General features: G+C 41.5%; 1 protein-coding gene across 1 annotated transcript in view; it reads left to right on the top strand.

The window, feature by feature from the left end:
• Window positions 1-22,462, top strand: part of cntnap5l (contactin associated protein family member 5 like) — a 66,635-nt gene that overhangs the window by 1,035 nt on the left and 43,138 nt on the right. Inside the window, exons 2-3 of the mRNA XM_035523078.2 lie at window positions 17,962-18,072; window positions 21,472-21,665. Of these exons, the coding sequence (XP_035378971.1) occupies window positions 17,962-18,072; window positions 21,472-21,665 (305 nt within the window). The remainder of the gene's footprint in view (window positions 1-17,961; window positions 18,073-21,471; window positions 21,666-22,462) is intronic.

Raw genomic sequence — 22,462 nt, 5'->3', positions numbered from 1 at the left:
ACACACACACACACACACACACACACACACACACGCGCGCGCGTGCGCGCGCACAAACCTAACTCCTTGAGAACTCACTGACTTTCATACTCTCGTGTATGTTTTCATTTAGTCATATATGGTGATGCGCACGAGAAATGAGAAAATGCTCTCGGCGTTCTGCACTAAACGGATAACCGACCTGGTTCTCGAGTGCATTTCTGCACACGAAAGCTGTTTGTGTGTGTGTGTGTGTGTGTGTGTGTGTGTGTGTGTGTGGGTTCTCCTATCCTCCTTTGGTAGGCTCATTGAAGGCAGCTGACTATATTCACTAATGGCGCTCCTGCCGTGGAGATGGCGAGGAAAAGAGAATATTGTCATTTTCTCTCTCCGCGCGTCCACCTGCCTGGCATCCTGCGAACACACGAGCGGGATTCGGGCTTCTTACCAACAGCAAAATAATTAATCCTAAAACCAGTTACACTTTGGAAAACAATATTCCAAAACTGATGCCAAACCGGGAGAGCTGATGCCGAATCTACATCCGGCTGACCTTTGCGTAATTCATGGAGGCTGGTGCAAAGGTATTAGAGAAAAACGGACAGGGTGACGTGAGTCTGCAGACGGGCTGCTTTCGCCTTTTGCAGAATGCAAAATGAAAAAAAGACTTTGGTCTTGCGCCAGTATGACTCTCAGCTCCAGTCCCTGGGACCTGCTGTACACCAGTGGTGGAGCTGGGATGTAGTGTTGCTTTGCGCTGCGTGGATTTGAGGATGCAGCGTTGTGCGCAGCGTAGCGCAGTAACATCCTGAGGGCCTTCATGAGTGATTGAGTGCAGTCAGGTGTGTCAGAGCCGGTTGTCGGACGACTTATCATAGCGTGGCTTTACTGAAAAATGCTTCAATCTTTGAAACGAGAATAATAAAAGCTAACCGCTGATTTGGGTTCAGCTGTTACAATCAGAGCTGCTGTACAAAGAATACTGATCAGGGATACAAAACAGCTCGTCAGGGTTTTCTTTTTAGTTTCTATGAGTTAAAGCAAATATTAAAGTAGACATTTATTCCTTGTTCTTCAATAGCTTGATGAACATTTTTATGTCCATTCCAGCCTGTTAGAGGGAATGACAAAACCATGTGAGGCATTAGGTCTCGAGGTCAGGGAACGTACAATACGACGTGCACACCACACGGTGGTGGGAGAACTGAGTAGTGAAGGCCAGTCACATCTGTGACTTCGTTAAAATAAAAAGCTTCTGATGGCTACCGCTGTGACTTATAAAGTGAAGTTTCTTAGTATCAGAATCTACATCAATGTGCACAAAATTATCACCCTTTAATGAACTCACTTTCTTTTGTTATCATATACATTAAACAACTGTGTAAGGCTGTCAGGAAAATGGAACAGATGTCTATTAGCTCACAGATGTTTCAGTACATCCGGTACTCAGTGGATCAGTTTCTAAAGCAGTGTCATATCCAAATGTGTTGGTCTCTTGTTTACTGTGTTTGCTAGTCTGAGTGGTTGATTGTGTGTTGTGCGTTAGACCTAAAACAAGCAGGTGGGATGTAAACCAGCTGGATTCAGATTGGTTTTTGATATTGGTATTAATGTTAAGTCATGAAATATTTAAATTAACATCGAAACAGATATTTTTTTAAAAATACACCCCCCTTGGAAAACCTACATATGACAAGACATTTTCAACTTCCAGTTCCCAAGGAAGTGCCTAATTAACTAAAGCTCCTGGATTGTGGTGCTTTTTTCTGTCCTGTGACAGCTGATCTCTCCATGCTGGTGTGTCTCCTGAGATGCCTGAACTGCCTTCATCTGTAATTACAGATTTGTCTCAGACATGCTCCAGCAAAGACCTTGAGCCCAAGACAGTGTACTACAATGGAAATGAAACAAGACATTTTCACAGGAGGGCTTACAATGTGAGCCCAGAACAACAGAACAACCCAACTGGAACCCTCCATCCTGAAAATTAAATTAAAAACTCACCATATACACATACAAGGCTAAATGGAGATTCCTGGAATTCTGGTTTTGATTTTGATGTACAATCAGCAATCAATATGAAAATCTATTCGTTTTTTCACTGTCATTAAAGTGAAAGTCTAATTCTACAGAGAAGGTTTTCAGTGTCAACATTTAAGCTGTGCTTCATTAATCCATCCCGGGAATGAAGTTAGCAGACATAAAAAATATGACACTCATGCATGCAACATTCCAATTTGAAGAGCTGCAGGAAAACATATTTTTTCCTTTTTTCCAACTCTTATTGGTCACAGGGGCTGTTGCTGTTGTGATTGGTCATAACCGTGTTCCTCATCAGGGTCTACAGTTCACATCACATCCACATCTCCCATTTTTTTATTCATCTTCATAGAGATTTGAGAAAAATGTCTCAAATCTGTCAAAAAGACAGATGTCAAAAGAATTATGCTAGCACATAAACTTCAATAAATATAATTTCCATTTAGAAGAAGACACAAAATGCCATACATACCCAACATACAAAATGCATTCCCTGGGAAGGTGCCTAATTTAACAAACTTGTGGATCACGGTGCTGTTTTTTCCTGTGACAGCTGATCCGTCCATCCCCGTGGGTCTCCTGACATGCCTGGGATGCTCCATCTGTAATTACAGATTTGTCGGAGAAAAGCTTCAGCAAAGACCTTGAGCCTGAAACAGCCCAGTAAAATGGAAATGAGTCAGAACATTTGTTTTGCACGCAGGACCAAACTACGCGCTGTCCAGTAATCTCACATACTGTTGGCTTATGATGCGAACAGCTAAATAACAGAGCAGCTTCATTGGAACACTTATACACACATACACACATACACACACACACAGACACACCTCAACACAATGAGATTCCTGGAAATCTGCTGTACTTCACTACAGTCATCCTTGGAATTCAGTCCGCAAATGCCAGAGAATTCCATCAGTCATGAGTCAGTGGAGCTGAAGGGGTGATGTGTGCCGCACTTTAGATTTCCCTCTGTAAACTATATTCATTCATTTGTTTGTTTGTTTGCTTGTTTTTTGTTTTTGTTTGTTCATTTGTTTTTGTTTGTTTGTTTAGCTTTTATGTGCTTCTCCAGTGATCGGTTTTGAGCATATTGATGATCTTGAGATATAGTTCATGATTTCCAAATATTCTATTGTCGAAAAATAGCAAACAAACTTGACAGCATAAAAAAGAGTTTTGCATTTAAAGTTGTTCATTGCTAAAGTAAAGTTGTACCAAATCAGAAACAAACCAACTAAACATCACAGAGATATTAAGGCCAGTGTGCCGGTGTACAGAAGGAGAGAGGTGAGACTGAAACAAATATGTCTTCATTGTCCTAAGCAATAAAGGAAAATTAAAACAGCGGTTGGGCCTGCTTGGCATAGAGCTGTGGTGAAGCGCCTTGATCTTAGAGCTGCTAACACGCAGTACTGATGGCAGGAACCTGTGGGCTTAAATAATGAGAGGGAAAATAAGGATCAGGTGATTAGGGTTAATAGGTGGGTGATTGGGACCAGAGCAGGTGAGGGGTGTGGTTCTGAGCAGCAGGGGGCGTGTCCATCCTGCTGGCTGACCCACCTACTATGACAGCCAGATTTTTGTCCTGTCCCATAGACAGTGGTGGCTCAGTGCTGAAGGTACTTGACTAGTAGTTGGAATGTTGTTGGTTCAAGTCATGCCACTGTTGGGCCCCTGAGCAAGACCCTTAACCGTCAAGTTGTGATCACACATAATTGTAAGTTGCTTTGGATAAAAGTGTCAGTTAAATATCATGAATGTAATGGACTTGCTCAAGGGCCCAACGGTGGTGCTGAGATTCGGACCCACAGCCTTTTAAATTATAATCCGATGTCCCATCCACTAGAGTGCCACAGTGTAGTATAGTCATAGTGTAATTACCACAAAAATATATTGTGCAATTTAAGAAATAGTCTGTTGGTTCACCTGGACAGAACCAAACAGCAGAAATCAATTCCTGAATCCTTCAGATGGTTAAAGGCACATTCCAACAGATTCATGGTGAGACTGAATAGTGGTCATTGTGAGAGCAGTAGCCTAAAGGTGACTGCCTCGCACATCCTGGCTCACATGATTCAATACAGCATGCAAATATATTCACATTTCACTGTGTTTATTTTCCTTGAAAGATGTTAACTGCAATGTGGCCCAGAGCCTAGTAAGTTGAGAAGTTGATGCATTTTTACATGCAGTATTTTGACTGTTGTTTAGTTAGTATGGGACATGTGACCTATGTGACTATAGCATGTATTTGTTATAATTTCATATTCAGTTAAACTCTGCAAACAGTTTATTTCTGCCTTTATGCTGAGTTGAAGATAAATCTACTTTTCCATACTCTCCCTGGTGTTCCTATAAATCTGATTCTGAACTGCCTGTCCCTAAAGGTCTCTTTAATATTCATATGAACTCATATCAATATTGCCCATCATGCACTCTGTGCAATCACATTATGAAAATGGATAAATGGTTTTTATTCTCAGATGGCCCACTCTTACATATGTACTGAAATGAGTAACACTTGTGACGTTACAGTAAAGCTTGTTTTATTAATAGCTAATTCATATTCAGTCTTTATGGGTTTCTTTTATGTGCCCCAACTCGTACAGTCTTGTCTCAGTCACGCAGTGATCAGAGATTGTTTGGAGAGTTTGCAATTATCTGTTGTAAAGTCTACTCTTATTATGGGGTACTTACACACATGATGATACAGTCACTTATTGAGTGACTGTAGATTGTAAAATCTTATTTTCTATTGTTTCTTTAGTTAGCATTACCACTTCTCACACTTGGTATATTTAGATACTATTACACAGAGACATTATATAACATCATGACAGTATAACATCATGACAGTATAACATCATGACAGTATAACATTATGACAGTATAACATTATGACTGTATAACATTATGACAGTATAACATCATGACAGTATAACATTATGACAGTATAACATCATGACAGTATAACATTATGACAGTATAACATTATGACTGTATAACATTATGACAGTATAACATCATGACAGTATAACATTATGACAGTATAACATCATGACAGTATAACATTATGACTGTATAACATTATGACAGTATAACATCATGACAGTATAACATTATGACAGTATAACATCATGACAGTATAACATTATGACAGTATAACATTATGACAGTATAACATCATGACAGTATAACATCATGACAGTATAACATTATGACAGTATAACATTTTGACTGTATAACATCATGACAGTATAACATTATGACAGTATAACATTATGACTGTATAACATTATGACAGTATAACATCATGACAGTATAACATTATGACAGCATAACATTTTGACTGTATAACATCATGACAGTATAACATTACGACAGTATAACATCATGACAGTATAACATCATGACAGTATAACATTATGACAGTATAACATCATGACAGTATAACATTATGACTGTATAACATCATGACAGTATAACATCATGACAGTATAACATTATGACTGTATAACATTATGACAGTATAACATCATGACAGTATAACATTATGACTGTATAACATTATGACTGTATAACATCATGACAGTATAACATTATGACAGTATAACATCATGACAGTATAACATTATGACAGTATAACATCATGACAGTATAACATCATGACAGCATAACATTTTGACTGTATAACATCATGACAGTATAACATTATGACAGTATAACATCATGACAGTATAACATTATGACTGTATAACATCATGACAGTATAACATTATGACAGTATAACATTTTGACTGTATAACATTATGACTGTATAACATCATGACAGTATAACATTATGAAAGTATAACATTTTGACTGTATAACATCATGACAGTATAACATTATGACAGTATAACATCATGACAGTATAACATTATGACAGTATAACATTTTGACTGTATAACATTATGACAGTATAACATCATGACAGTATAACATCATGACAGCATAACATTTTGACTGTATAACATCATGACAGTATAACATTATGACAGTATAACATCATGACAGTATAACATTATGACTGTATAACATCATGACAGTATAACATTATGACAGTATAACATTTTGACTGTATAACATTATGACTGTATAACATTATGACAGTATAACATCATGACAGTATAACATTATGACAGTATAACATTTTGACTGTATAACATCATGACAGTATAACATTACGACAGTATAACATCATGACAGTATAACATTATGACTGTATAACATCATGACAGTATAACATCATGACAGTACAACATTATGACAGTATAACATCATGACAGTATAACATTATGACTGTATAACATCATGACAGTATAACATTATGACAGTATAACATTTTGACTGTATAACATCATGACAGTATAACATCATGACAGCAACAATGCAGAAATTGCATTTTGTTAAGGAAATCACATATGTCAAAACCAAAGGACGGTAACACAAACAAACTCAGTCATTCTCATTAGCATCTCCCTTCAGTGGTCATGTTGTGGTTAATCTAATGGCTGCACTATTCTCCAGTATCCACGCGAAAGCGTGCCGCTCCTTGTCTCGTTCCACGGCAGCCCACACCCCACTGCGTTCAGAGCAGACTGGATACTCTCTCCTTTGAAAAGCAGGAGACAATGCCGCGGTGAAGGGAGAGCTTGACAAAGGCGCAGCTTTTACTGTAATGACTGCTGATGACGAGTCTTTGTTACTGCTCTGTCTATCCCGTAGTGACTTGCCTAACGTAGACACACGAGGCATGTGCATTAGGGATCTCTATTAAGGATCATCAGTATCTATTTTAAAAACAGTATTACATCAATTATACATAAAAAATGTATCCTCAAAAAGGAAGATTGAAAAGTGGAAGGTCTCATCAAAAAGTAAACTCTGACTGAACTCCCTGATCAATTTTATATGATTTCCAAACCAGTACAAACCAGTATAATTTAGAAACCTAGCCTGTGGTCTACACATTTTTTCCATCTATTTCTACATACAAACAGGTTGGAATAATATTATGTCGGAATGCTTTCTGACCTTGCCAGCAGCTTAATGGTATGGCATTTATTTTGGACTGACTATGTAAGAAGTTACCTTCTGACAGGTACCTTCTGCTATCAGGGGCCTGAGTTATGCAGGAACATGCTTCATCACACAGCTGGCTGAGCAAGAAGCAACCCAACGTAGCCCAAGAACACCTCCCCATTCAGTGTTCAGTGTGTGCTGTGCCTTAGTCTTTGAAGCAACACGAGTCCCCTGGGTGATACCAACTCTCCTTTGGCAGGTGTGCATTCGGAGTTTTTAGTTGCGGTGTGCCTCAGTGGCCTTCATTTTAATGGACAGTTTTGCATGACAGCAAACACTATCAGCCATGGTCCTCTTAATATGTATGAATCTCTTATAACTATCTCCTGGTGAAGAGAAACAATATTCTACAGGAGCAGAAGGCATGGTTTTGTGAGCTTGTGGTCTAAAAACAGGATGTTTGTAGAGTATGCACTCCCTAACATTAGTCTCCAGTCCACACACAGTTCCCCTCCGCACACCAGTCCTATAGTGTGGCGTTCAGGGTCTGGTGATTGGATTTCAGGTGCATTCTCCACCTTCCCAAAGCCCAATGAAAAGCCAAAGCTTTGTTCTTCAAGGTCTTCAGAAGGTAAAGCGGACAAGAAGGTGGTGGTATGGTGACTGGAATAATTTCTCCACAGTTGTATACCAAGAGGTAGAACCTACGGCTCTTGGGCAGGGAAACAGAAACTATTATCTATGGATAATGAGTCACATAAGTTTTCATCTTTCAATTTGTAAAGGGAAATTTAAAAACAAACAAGACAGCTTTCCAGGTGTGGCAACGGACAAGTTTCCTTGAGAAACTGACATTTTGGGGTCTCTGCAGATATACACACTTAATCTGAACCTTATTGTGTATCCCCACATCAATTTTCTTTATCACTCCAGATGCCTGTAGACATTTTCTTACAAACACTCAAAGCCAGTCTATCTTTTGTCATGTGGCGTAATTGTCTTATCATCTCTCGTCACAGAAATGTCAGCGCACGAATGGCAGTGTACTGTGTCTCCAGAACCGCTGCAGCGCCTGGTCGTGGTTACGTGGTCACTCACAGCATTTTAATCGGAAATCAATGACAAAACAGAGGGTGCAGAAATCCTGTCACAAGGTACAACTAGCAAGGCCGTCTGTTCTAAGCGTGTGTTCTGCGGAGTGTGTGGCGAGCCTAATGGCTCAATATATTCATTCACTGTCAGGAATGTGGATTGGTACCAGTTGGTTCAGTGTATAGTTCACAGCAAACACTCCCTGTAATACTGCAAATCTGTAGTCATTTGCACAAATGCATTTCGGTGAAAAGTTACAGTTGATTAAGGCGGGACAGACACAGGCTTTTTAGCGGGAGATCTCATTTGCCGAAAATCCGTGTGCCGTGGTCGTAAGCGAATCAGCTGCTTGGTGTGATATCTCTCACGCATTCTGGAACTGCACGGAGACATTACCACTTGCCTCGATGGCCACATGCTCCTGAAGATTCAGACAGCAGGTGCTTTGCAGATTCACACGGAACAAACTAGAGCATCATTGGTCATTTCTCTTTCCTGTTGCTGTTTCCACTGATGATGTTTCACAAACACGGCAGCAGCACTAGGATGCAGTGTGCAATTTGGTCTCACAAGCAGCGTTTTGTTATGGCTCACTATGGTCACGTGTAATTTTCACAGCTGTCTTGCATAGGTCGAATACTTACTTTATACGTAACGTGTCAAATTTAATAGCCTTCGGCCTTGCGATTTATTGTATCGCATTCACGGAATAAGGCTGCCCTGTCATTTGTAATTGCAATTTGTACGTTTGTATTATATCTGAGTTTATTACACTGAGCTCCACAATGGTGTGTTTAATTACAGTATATGTAGAGTCTGCAGGAGGTTTTCAATTGCCACTGTCAGCCTGTGCAGGCAAATACAGTAGAGTCTCCTAATGCTGTGTAGGAGTCTCTACCCGTGTATGTATATATAGACTAGACACAAATGGTGTTCTTCTCGACTATGCACTGTAAAAAAATAACTTCTATCTTTACCTTGCTTTTCACCAGTGATGCTCAGCTAAAATCTGTGTTAATCTACTATTTCAAATACAGTGAGCCCAAAACAAAGATGAGTATTTTACTTTTTAAAGTCGACAAAGAGTACTGCGTCTGTCAGTGTCTGGTTCCTCATCAGCAGTAACCATCAGTAGCAAGCCAGTTTGTCTAGTTTCAGTGTCCATGCTGGCCAACTTTTCTTCCTCCCGTGTACTGCGATGTTCAGAACATCTTCCCTCCTCCCAGTTCATCACTGCGAAAGAGCGTGACCTTTTTACCAGGCAGAGGTAAGCGTCTTACAGCCGGGACCTGGCTCGTATGCCCATCACTAGAAACCGAGGCTCGACGGTTTTCCACAGGACCTGTCTTCCTGCTGAAATAGTTTAAAGGTGGGTAGGTGGGTGGGTACAGGGGAACACGGAGGGGCAGGTGGGCGGGTAAAGGGGAACACAGAGGGGCAGGTGGGGGGGTACAGGGGAACACGGAGGGCAGGTGGGTGGGTACAGGGGAACACGGAGGGGCAGGTGGGTGGGTACAGGGGAACACGGAGGGGCAGGTGGGCGGGTAAAGGGGAATACAAAGGGGCAGGTGGGGGGGTACAGGGGAACACGGAGGGGCAGGTGGGGGGGTACAGGAGAACACGGAGGGGCAGGTGGGCGGGTAAAGGGGAACACGGAGGGGCAGGTGGGGGGGTACAGGAGAACACGGAGGGGCAGGTGGGGGGGTACAGGGGAACACGGAGGGGCAGGTGGATGGGTACAGGGGAACACAGAGGGGCAGGCACTGATGAGACTCTGCCTGCCCCCCAGATGAAGATCAAAGCCAGCAGGCGGCGGTTTAGACAGATTAAAGCAAGCGAAGGACAAACAAAAATCCTCCCAAGTTTTAATGAGGGAAAATGAAACCTGCAGTAGGATAGCAGATGAATGCAAACAAACAAAAGGGCTGTCAGTCCAACGCACTTAAAAATGAGAGGAAAGAAAGAAAGAAAATGAAAGAAAATGAAAGGGGGCTTTCTCCCTCTCAACACTGTGTTTGATGCCAAACATTCCAGGAGAGTCTGACAATTACAGAGGGGCAGTGCAGGAATGCCTGGAGTCATTCACAATCCTGTTGACGTTAAAGCAACCATCCCTCAGACCCTCAGAAGGATATACTTAAAAGGCTCGGATATGATTACGAATTAAAAATACCAAAACAGCCCAGTATTGGAATTCCCAACTGCTTTTCTGTCTCCTTACGGAAGACGATAGATGGACATTTGATTCCCCCAAAAGGCTCCCAATTCAGCCTCCCTCACTATTATTTACTATTCGTAGTAATGCATCCAAAACAGAACGTCAATGCGATCAAACGTGATCGAATGAGGAGGCCTAAAATTACCTACAATGCCCTTTCATCCGCGAGTCTTCATGAATCACTTTTGCAACTACTAACACTGAATTGACCAGCTTAATCTCTAATAGGCTTTACTCAATCTTGGTTATCCTATTACAGAAAAGCCCCTGTTTACACAGTGCCAGTGCTGATCTATGGGGTGACTAGTGGGAGCTCTGCCCAGTGCCCAGGAAGCCCCGTTAATCCCTGTCACTAATCAGACTAACCGTGGCAGCACCTCGTATGAGCGAACGGTGCCTGGAGCTGGAAACGGCTCATAGCTGTCTGGTTAAAACAGCCGTCGTGATGTATTTTAATTAGATGCTGGGACTGCACGCTTCCCATACGATGGGTCTTTTTCTCTCGATATTTAGCACATTTGTGGCGTGTGTCTTCTCCCAGTCTTTTCGCTTTCTGCCTTTTCTGTCTTTTTCGTCCTCTCTTCATTTTCAGCCCTTTCTCTTCACCATCCCTCCCACTCATCTGCGTCCTCACGCCTGTGCGTGATTGCTGCCCTTCTCCGAGGGGCCGGAGCCGGTGTGAAGGTGCAGGGCGATAATGCCTGACCTTTTGGATAATGACTGTGAAAGGCAGGGCGGGCCCGAGGGCCCTTTGGCAGAACCGCTCCTGAGGGGCCCCGTCCAGAACCGGCTCTGTGATTCAGCTTTAGAAAAGCCCGATGTCACTTAATATCCATCAACAGGGCACTTCAAATGCTGCCAGCACTCTACATTCTGTGGATTGCTTGGCGTTAGAAAAATATAATTATGCCCTCGTCAGTGGGCGTGCTCTCAACTGGTTGAACACTGTGTCATTCACTGAGTTTTTGCAGTAATTTAATGTGAGAAAGTGCATGTGTGTGTGTGTGTGTGTGAGAGAGAGAGAGAGAGTGACAGTGAGAGAGAGAGGGAGAGTGTGTGTGTGTGTGTGTGTGTGTGTGTGTGTGTGTGTGTGTGTGTGTGTGTGAGAGAGAGAGAGAGAGAGAGAGAGAGAGAGAGAGAGAGTCTGTGTGTGGGGGGATGTGTAGCATGCATGGTTGTGGGAGGATAATTTGTTGAAATGTAAATTTGTGGTTTGCAATAAAATGTGAAAAGGTCTATTAGTGGCTTCTTTTAGAATGAAGTGTTGAGCAGTGAAATATGGTATAAATTGACCATATGGACTGAAAATGTCTTTAAAGAAAATTTTCAAAGAGAAACTTTCAATTACAGATGCTTAAAAAAGACTCCAGCAAAGGCAGGAGGATGAGGATGGTGAGTTCTGTAGGCTGCCCACCATGCTAACGTCCAGATTCCCAGAGGTTGCCATGCCATGCATCATAAAAGAATGTTCTAGAATCTACTCTCTGTTCTAGAATCTACTGTCTATTCTAGAACTGCTGTCTGTTCTGGATTCTACTCTATTCTAGAATCTTCCTATGCTTTACCTAACAAAGTGAATGACGCTCTGTACTGCTCTGCAGTCTAGCAGATGTCCATTCCATGTTGCTTGTGATTTAGTCTTATTTGAATTTGAAGTTAATTTGAAACCAACCAGATAAGTTCTAAACAATGATTCCTACTGTTTGTTGGACGTATGCTACTGTAGACGTACGGCAGTTTGTTCAGCGTTTGCGGGATTCAGCACAAATTTGTTTCAATCCTTTGCTTCCAATAATTACATTTAGCTTGGTTTTATATGATCTGTAGCATCTATGAACACCAGACAGTCCACTAGGAAATTAGTTTTGTTCACTGAAATCTCCTGCAAGAAAATTTCCTAGAGCTCATAACACTTATCGGGTGACTGCAACAATAAGGGTTATTATTAATTCAGTCCTATACAAAATGATCAGCTAATAAACTAAGCAAAAAACAGAAGACGTGATAAAGATCCAGCTGTAATAAAGAAGGTTTCAAGTGCCATACATGCTGCCACTTAGAGGCATGTAAAGTTATTGCTGTTTTTGCTCTTTCAAGTTTGTCTTGCGGTTTGAACGTTTGCGCACGTCTTGCTTTCGCTTTTGAACAAAGAGACAGAGTGAGTTTTGAGACATGTACCAGACGAAGGCCTGAGGAAGACCCCGCTGTGTCGTTCAGGGAGAGCAGTTGCTTAGCCTGAACAGAAAGCTCTGCTGGCTCACGTTCTGCCCCAGTAATGAGAGGGAATCTCCGCACATTTCTGCAACCTTTTTCGTTAGGGGCAAACAGGAAGGGTGTGTGCGTAGGAGAGTAACAGACTGAGTGTATGTGAGCACATATGTGTGGGTGACAGAGAGAGAGGGAGGGAGAGAGAGAGGGTTGGAGAGAGAGAGAGAGAAAGAGGGGAGGGAGAGAGAGAGGGTGGGAGGAAGAGAGGGAGAGAAAGAGGGGAAGGAGAGAGAGGGAAAGACAGGGGAGAGAGAGGGAGAGAGAGAGAGAGAGAGAGAGAGAGAGAGAGAGAGAGGGAGAGAAAGAGAGGGAGGGAGAGAGAGAGGGTGGGAGGAAGAGAGGGAGAGAAAGAGGGGAGGGAGAGAGAGGGAAAGACAGGGGAGAGAGAGGGAGAGAGAGAGAGAGAGAGAGAGAGAGAGAGAGGGAGAGAGAGAGGGAGAGAGGGGGAGGAGGAAGTGAGATGAGGCACATCAGTGTTGAATGATTGTCAGGCAAGCACTGGAAAAGCCTGTCTAAATAAGGACACACTTTACCCTGGCCCATAGAAAACACTGCAAAGTGCTTACACCAGTGAAACAGGCGAGACCAGCAGACGCTCCCTGGGTTCGGCTAATGGGTCCCTAACCTGCTGTTCGGACCATTGTTTTTCTCACATTATGTGCATATATTTGAGACCCGGGTCTAATGTGTATGATCTGCATAAAGCAGGTTCATCAGGACACTTCATCGCTGAACGCTAAATTGAAACACTGCAGAAGGATAATGCACATAGAAAGATAACACCTTCACTCAGCCCGCACATGAAACCGTGTGTGTGGGACATCTGGGAAGAGCAGACAGCAATAGGCCGTGCTCTAAAACGCCACCTTGCTGTGTCACAGGAGGCCCATGGCCTGATACTGTTGGAGTTAATGGTTATGTGCACACTGTGAAAGCCTAGCTGACCTTCCTAAGTGAAAACGAGGCACCATTAATTCAATTATCACAACTACGGGACATTTTCTCTCCGACCAAAATATCTAGTCACTCTTTCAAATTTGGCACGACTGTTTATCACTCTCTGTAAACATGAGCAACAGCACTCCAGCAGCACACATTTATTCACAGCCACGGCATTATTTTCCATACAAAAATTTGGATTCATTCCATTACCTTCTGCCTGCCTTTTCCTCTACATTTAAGGAGACATTAAGGTTGATTACCATGGACAGTTTTCCCTGTAAACCAGCTAACTCTTCTTCAAATGCAAGGCTAAGGCCAGTTATTGAACGCCCGTCTATATGCGCCTGTCTGAAACATCTATTTGTAGAATACCTTTTGCTAATGCATTACTGCTAGCCTAATGTCAGGTGAAAGTAAGCGCAGGTTTGCCAGGACGGATAGCAATGATACCCTCGGGAAAGGTTAGGTAATCTGAATTTCTTTTCACTCTGTTCCTCCAGTAAAACTACATAACAGCAGCTTTGGTAAGACATTCTGTCATGTCTGTATCATCTTGAAACATATAGAATTCATAATTAACTACTCTTGGGCTTTCAAAATAAGTGCATTTTGACCTTGAATTTTTCCTTCCTTTTTAAGTACAGGGTAATGTACTTAAATGTATCTGGCTAGCCACCATTTGTTACAGATGCAGTAGATAAAGACTAGATTGAAAAATGTTGGAATATTCTTTTAACAAATCAACAAATCAACAAATGCCCTTTAACAAAAATGTCCAATCACAAATTCCACACAGGTGTGGAATATTTTAGAGTGCTTCATTGATCCTAGGCTTTGGTACAGCCTCAAACAAACCACATCACTCAAAGCACATCTTGCAGTATAGAGGACACTTTGGTTGCTTGATGGTTTTCCACAGGACCTGTGTCTTCCTGCCGAAATAGTTTAAACTGTTTTCTAAAGCTTTGAAGTTGGTGGATGTAATAAGATGATCGCCCAAATATGGGATTAAAAGTGTTAACCGAATTACTGAATTAATAAATGACCATTTAAGTAGAACGGCATTGTATGGAGGAACAGTGCATGCAGTGCAACACTTCCTCCCAAGTGTTGTGTGAGACCAATGAACTACAAGAGGAAACCATCTACAGGATTGATCAGTGGTACCACTAACTAAATCGTTTCCATGCCATCATTTTTGTAAAACAGTGCAGAAATCCCAGTAACACCACAGAAGTACAAACTGTAGACTGCGACTGTATGTGAGCTAGTGGTACTGTCATACAGTTTAAAATTACATCAGCTGTATGTGCATGTCAAGAATACTTTATGATGAGTGATGGACCTTCTGGTCTCATTAGCTCCTTGTTCAGTACTGTATAGCTGTAATATTTCCTACCTTGGAACTTCATCTCCTTGATGTGTTTGATGTGTATTTCAATATTTGTTTCTCTTTACTGCAGAATCCATCTTGTTTGTCTTTAAAGAGAGATATGTGGTAGAGTTGAGATGCTTACAGACACCTGGTAGAGTTGAGATGTTTACAGACACCTGGTAGAGTTGAGATGTTTACAGTGCTCACAGATGTCTTGTTACTGCTCATGATTAATAATCTACCCCACAAACAGACCTATTCAACAAAAGTGTAGCTGCAGCTACATTAAAACCATTATTCAGAGAAATGTAGCTTAGGTTAGTTAACTATGTAGCTACTACAAATTAACTACTAACGCAACATGATAAAAGTGGAAGTTACAGTCATGATTGAAAAGTTTAGACTCGTTAGCAATGTAGTATTTATCAACACACAATACAATAAAACAGTTACATGCTGTAGGATGTAAAAAGAAGCGATGTTAATAAGTCATTATTGTTTCAAGTTTCAAGTTTGGTTTATTTGTCACATATATAGTCATGCACAGTATAACTCACAGTGAAATGGTTGAGAGTGCTGTGTCCAAACTGAGGGAAAAAACACAAGGAAATATGTATAAAACAGGTAAATAGGTTCTGTGTTTGTAGCTACTGCTGTGAACACGGGCATGGACGAGGATGGCTCTGGTCGTGGGACGCAGCCGACCCGGAACTCGTTCACCTGTTGCTTCTCCCCTCTGTGGTTTTTTTTTCCTTTGCCTTATCTTAAAGGCTTTTCTTCTGCAAAAGCATTGATTGTCTTCATAAAGGTCAGCACTACTGCCATGATCACGATACCACGGCACAGGGAATTTGTTAAAGGGTAATGGTATGCAAAAAAGACATAGTATAGGGAAATGTTTCCATCGTCCATCAGGAGTTTGACTTTAAGACCTTGACCTTTCATAGTTCGCCTGGCTTCTGCAGAAATATGGACTGTTCACTGCGATTGCTAAAAACTCCAGTTTGAGGACATGGCAGTCAATGCTCTGGCTAGCTCTTTAGGAAGGATGACAATGTGACCCTCGGATACAGAAAAACCCTTAACGTTTATCCGTCGCTGAACTCACAAAGCTTATGTTTGTGACCACAATCATTTGTTAAAATCCAGACACATCTTAACACGATTGTTTATTTATTAAACACAGTAGATTTAAAATCATTTTAATGAATAAAAAAAGTTTGGAAAGGAGACAAAAAGTGAATGTGAAAAGCAGGACACAAAAGCCAAAAAAAAAAGCATTAAAGGATATGCCACGCGACTTCAGCTATGAGTACAACACACCTGCCCTGCCTTCTGTTCTGGCTCCTACCGTAAGGAGAGCTCTTCCAGAGGCCAAAGCAGAGTTAGAAGTCTTTTGCATGATGGACAACATATGGGACTCCAAACCAGTGAAGTGCCACACACAGAGCAAAATAATAATTTATATTATCATTTACCTGTTAAATTGTTCATTTCTAATGTAAATGCAAGATAAATAATAATCTCTACAATGACCTGAAATAAATAAAAAATACACAACGTATATCATACTGGCACAGTTAGTAACTGGTCCGTCCTATAACTTAAATGTAAAATAGAACTTGATGTAGCTAAACAAGCTTTGGTACTACGCAGTTTGAAAAATATGAACCCAGTTTGTTTACCAGGATGGTAACTAAAAAATCCACACATTTCATTTCCTTCTGGACACAGTTTCATAAAGCAGTACAGAAACATTGAAATTAATGAAAACATACACCATCATTTCAACCAGAATAATTTTACATACACCTCAGGTTGCTGCCATAGCACGCTTACAGTTCACAGTTACAAAACACAGAATGCTCTAATGCCAATACCCAACACAGGAGTAATGCCAAATACCCAACACAAGAGTAATGCCAAATACCCAACACAGGAGTAAAATAATGCAAAGTGGGATTCTAAGCACCACGGACCTGCCTGTGGAGATTCCAGCCGTGGGCTGTTTGAGCCGTAAAGGCCGCGTTCGCCCTCCTGTTGACCTGTGTGCTTTTACCGTAAACCATCTGCCATCTGCCACAATGTCTTTAAGCATTTGCTTTTAAAAAGAAATCAAATGAAAAAGTGAAATTGTGGCATTTATTTCAGAGAACCGTCTGCAAGAAAATTCTTAGAAACAAGGTCAAGTTCAACAACTCTTTGATAAAAACTATTTACTTGGAAGGGAAGATATTAAACATCTCCAAATTACATTTTGTCTCCAGCATGTAAAAATGTTTGTCCCCTTTGACATGTAGTAATGTTTGTCCACATTGACATGTAGTAATGTTTGTCCACATTGACATGTAGTAATATTTGTCCACTTTGACATGTAGTAATATTTGTCCACTTTGACATGTAGTAATGTTTGTCTACTTTGATATGTAGTAATGTTTGTCTACTTTGACATGTAGTGTTTGTCCACATTGACATGTAGTAATATTTGTCCACATTGACATGTAGTAATGTTTGTCCACTTTGACATGTAGTAATATTTGTCCACTTTGACATGTAGTAATATTTGTCCACATTGACATGTAGTAATGTTTGTCCACATTGACATGTAGTAGTGTTTGTCCACTTTGACATGTAGTAATGTTTGTCCACTTTGACATGTAGTAATGTTTGTCCACATTGACATGTAGTAGTGTTTGTCCACTTTGACATGTAGTAATGTTTGTCCACTTTGACATGTAGTAGTGTTTGTCTACTTTGACATGTAGTAATGTTTGTCCACTTTGACATGTAGTAGTGTTTGTCCACATTGACATGTAGTAATGTTTGTCTACATTGACATGTAGTAGTGTTTGTCCACATTGACATGTAGTAGTGTTTGTCCACTTTGACATGTAGTAATGTTTGTCCACATTGACATGTAGTAGTGTTTGTCCACTTTGACATGTAGTAATGTTTGTCCACTTTCTCTCTTTTTCTCTAGATTACTGTGAAGAGCCACTGGTTTCACCTCTTCTCTCAGGCTCCTTTCAGAGTTCTTCAAGATCCTCTGAGAGTCACTCACCACACTTTGCAAAACTCAACAGCAAAGACGGTACACATGTCTAATTCCCATCGTGTTTTTTCAGCAGTCAGCTGAGTTATTGCTGTCTGTGTGGTAGTGGTCGCTTAGTGTTACTGCCCCAGTACATGCTGATCAGCGACCGAAACAAGGGAGAAAACTACCCTTGTCAGCAGTGCCTGGATGTAGAGCTGTTTAAGTACTGAGAATAGTGCACTTTACCCCGCAAATGTTGCCTGCCTGCAAAAGGTATCAGTTGAATGTCCTGTAATTTGAGATTAAATGTCTCTGTCTGGTGACCTCCATCAGTGAGGTGGCCCGAGTGCTGGGCCAAGTGGGTGGTGCTGATACTTTTGGCGCTCTGTGCATGGGTCACTTAGGTGAACACAACTTCCTATATCGCCGAAAAAGTAGCGTGGAGAAACAGTTTTTAACACACTTCTGCATTCAGGCATTGCCGAGTAATGTATTGAGTTTCTGTCTAGGACTGGTTTATTTACTGGTTTATTTGCTATGAATATACTGGGTTTCTGCCTAGGACTGGTTTATTTACTGGTTTATTTGCTATGAATATACTGGGTTTCTGCCTAGGACTGGTTTATTTACTGGTTTATTTGCTATGAATATACTGGGTTTCTGCCTAGGACTGGTTTATTTACTGGTTTATTTGCTATGAATATACTGGGTTTCTGCCTAGGACTGGTTTATTTACTGGTTTATTTGCTATGAACATACTGGGTTTCTGCCTAGGATTGGTTTATTTACTGGTTTATTTGCTATGAATATACTGGGTTTCTGCCTAGGACTGGTTTATTTACTGGTTTATTTGCTATGAATATACTGGGTTTCTGCCTAGGATTGGTTTATTTACTGGTTTATTTGCTATGAATATACTGGGTTTCTGCCTAGGATTGGTTTATTTACTGGTTTATTTGCTATGAATATACTGGGTTTCTGCCTAGGACTGGTTTATTTACTGGTTTATTTGCTATGAATATACTGGGTTTCTGCCTAGGACTGGTTTATTTACTGGTTTATTTGCTATGAATATACTGGGTTTCTGCCTAGGATTGGTTTATTTAGTGGTTTATTTGCTATGAATATACTGGGTTTCTGCCTAGGACTGGTTTATTTACTGGTTTATTTGCTATGAATATACTGGGTTTCTGCCTAGGATTGGTTTATTTACTGGTTTATTTGCTATGAATATACTGGGTTTCTGCCTAGGACTGGTTTATTTACTGGTTTATTTGCTATGAATATACTGGGTTTCTGCCTAGGACTGGTTTATTTGCTGGTTTATTTGCTATGAATATACTGGGTTTCTGCCTAGGATTGGTTTATTTACTGGTTTATTTGCTATGAATATACTGGGTTTCTGCCTAGGACTGGTTTATTTGCTGGTTTATTTGCTATGAATATACTGGGTTTCTGCCTAGGACTGGTTTATTTACTGGTTTATTTGCTATGAATATACTGGGTTTCTGCCTAGGACTGGTTTATTTACTGGTTTATTTGCTATGAATATACTGGGTTTCTGCCTAGGACTGGTTTATTTACTGGTTTATTTGCTATGAATATACTGGGTTTCTGCCTAGGACTGGTTTATTTGCTGGTTTATTTCTTCCCTCATATTCACCTCAGGGGTCATACCACAGACAAAAGTAGATCCACTTCCCTCTTTCCTGAATATACAGATGGTTGTCCTTATCCCTGTGACTCATTACACGAATATCTAACCCTTCCATGGGAATTTTGGAGTGCTAATAACGCTGTTGGATATTTGACCAGCAGGCCCAAGTAAATTAAAATGACACATACAAGCAGAACAATTCTCTATACAAGCAGAACAAGTATTCTCTAACCTACTGAGTATCCAACCAGAATGTCAATTAATACATATGTTGGACAAATGACACCCAGCTTGAAGAAAGCGGTTCTCCTCAACTAACATAATGGCCCTATAGTGTTAACACTGCTTAGTAAACTCTATCGACATTTTTATTTTTTCTTGGTCTGCTTAAGTGGTGTGATTAATGCAAGCTTACAACCAGTGCATTTTCATCATTTGTAAAAACACTCCAGAAAGGTCTCCAGCCAATTAGACCTTTAAGTTTCGAAACAGCATAAATACTAGCATACACCAAAGCTCTCTTAATGAGCAGAGTTACTGGACATTCTCGTCGTGCGAGGCACGGTTTGACCTCAGAGCTGGTGTGCACATACAAAGTTGCTTCCGAAATAAGTATTCTCAGAGTATCACCTCGCTGTAATTACCATAAACAGGGGGGTGTAACTTTCTGGAATGGAGTCTACTATACAATCAGCCAGACCCCCTGTAGCTTTGCTATCAATTTAGCTATGCTGCATGAGGTGCCCTCCCATCTCCCCGCAGGTATACACAGACCCCCCCCCCACACACACACACACACACACACACACACACACACACACTCATCTGCACAAGACACATGCTGGCTGTTTGCTCACAGTCGCTGCCTGCCAGACACCCAGGGGGCATGACCACATACCCAATGCCCACCACATACCCAATGCCCACCACATACCCAATGCCCACCACATACCCAATGTCCCTGCTCTCTGGGCCTACACAACCAGTGTCAGGTGGTTGTAGTTTCTCACAAAGTAAGATAAGTCCTACAAGATAAAATAAACAGCAACAACCAGGTGCATATATACATATATACATATGTGTGTGTGTGTGTGTGAGGCCTGACCTGTGCTCTGGTCCTCATGTCAAACAATTCTCAGCTGACTATGTCTGATCGACTGAACAGTACGGGACCACAAATCAGCAGAGCGCCTTACAGCAGTGTCCGTGGTTCCCTGACACAGAGCTGAGCCCCATCCTTTACTGTCTCTCTAACATGTCTCCACCTTCGGCTCTTTTTCACCTGTGGCACCTGTTAGCAGCCTAATGCGTCACTTCCAAGGAAAGGAGCAAATTTGCTGCAGAAACGTGCTCCTTCTCGCCTGTGGAGGGTGTGCCGATTCATATTAGCTCGGATTTAATCCAAGTCCTCGCACAGAGAGGAGACAAAGTGTGTGTGGGTTTTTTTGGGAATGAGGGCTGCAGGCTTCTGTGTATTTGCGGGGATGGGGACATTATTCCAGCTTGTTTGTCACATTACCGTTCCAAGAGTAGACGTGAGAGGCAGGGCTGTGGGGTGAAGAAGAGCACAACATAACCATGGCAACATGGACCTGTTGGTTCTGCCACACCAGAGATCACTGGGTTTTTAACACTGTATTGTAATGCCAGTGTAATGCCAGAGGTATGAACACAGTCCTGCGGGGATGACGTAGCCTTTCCCGTCACGAGCTGCTGAGATGATTTTTTCTTCCCTTTTTTATTCGCTCATTCCTTGTCTTTCTCTCTTTTTCTTCCTCCACCCCTTCTTTCCTTCGCAGGTGCCGGCGGGTGGTCTCCAGACCGAGAGGACCGTCAACCCTGGCTGCAGCTCGACCTGAAGGATCGGCTGGAGGTGACAGCCATTTCCACCCAGGGCAGATGGGGTAGTTTGGACTGGGTGAGCAGCTACCATCTGCAGTACAGTGACTCCGGCAGGAACTGGAGGTCCTACAGACAGGACAACGTGCCATGGGTAGGCCCACAGCTCCCCCATACCAGTCCACCCGTTACAGAGCAGTGTGTGCTGTGGTGGAACATAATACCTGCTCAATCATGTCTATCTGCTCACGCTTCAGCCCCTACCATGCGTGCCCAGTTGGATGTATGTATTCATGTATGTATAAATATATGTGTCCATATATGTGTCCATATCTGGCATTTGCAGCAGGATTGCAACAGTCCAAGGTGCACAGAGTAATATATTTTTCATTATATTTCTAAACCGTTCTACTGCTAGTCACATGACTACCAGCTTGCCTGTGATTGGAGCTCCTAGTCTGGCCTGGCAGTACTTCTTATAGACTACTTCTCATTTGCATGTTACACTATACACCTGTCTGCACAATTTCTTAATATTGCAACAAGTTTTAAGAAAAGAACCAGGTACAGTACTGAGCATCCCGTGCCCGTGTTTGTCTTTGATTAACTATTCTACATTCTGCAGATGGGTCCTTATAACTTGTGTGTTTGGAATATGATAATAATGATAATAATCATTTTAACAAGCAGTCCATCTGTGTACCAGTCCTAGCCTGGTCTTATTAAGGTTTGCTGGTTTGTGAGGTTCTATTCTCACCACTTAGCAACTTTAAACTCTCTCTTTAAACTCTTTAAACTTGTACTGAACCATCCTGAATGAGTCTGCACTAGCCAGGTCTAGTTCAGGGGCTTAATTACCATTAGATTTGTAAGCATCCACTATCAGCTCCAAAAGCTTTTTGCAGAAGTGGTGTTGAAACATGACTTGCTTGTTAATTAATGTGGTGAACT

The sequence above is a fragment of the Electrophorus electricus genome, chromosome 26 (assembly GCF_041902795.1).
Source record: "Electrophorus electricus isolate QZ-2024a chromosome 26, ASM4190279v1, whole genome shotgun sequence".
Taxonomy (NCBI): Eukaryota; Metazoa; Chordata; class Actinopteri; order Gymnotiformes; family Gymnotidae; genus Electrophorus; species Electrophorus electricus.
The sequence above is the reverse complement of the archived record's forward strand: the minus strand, read 5'-3'. Positions and strand labels throughout refer to the sequence as shown.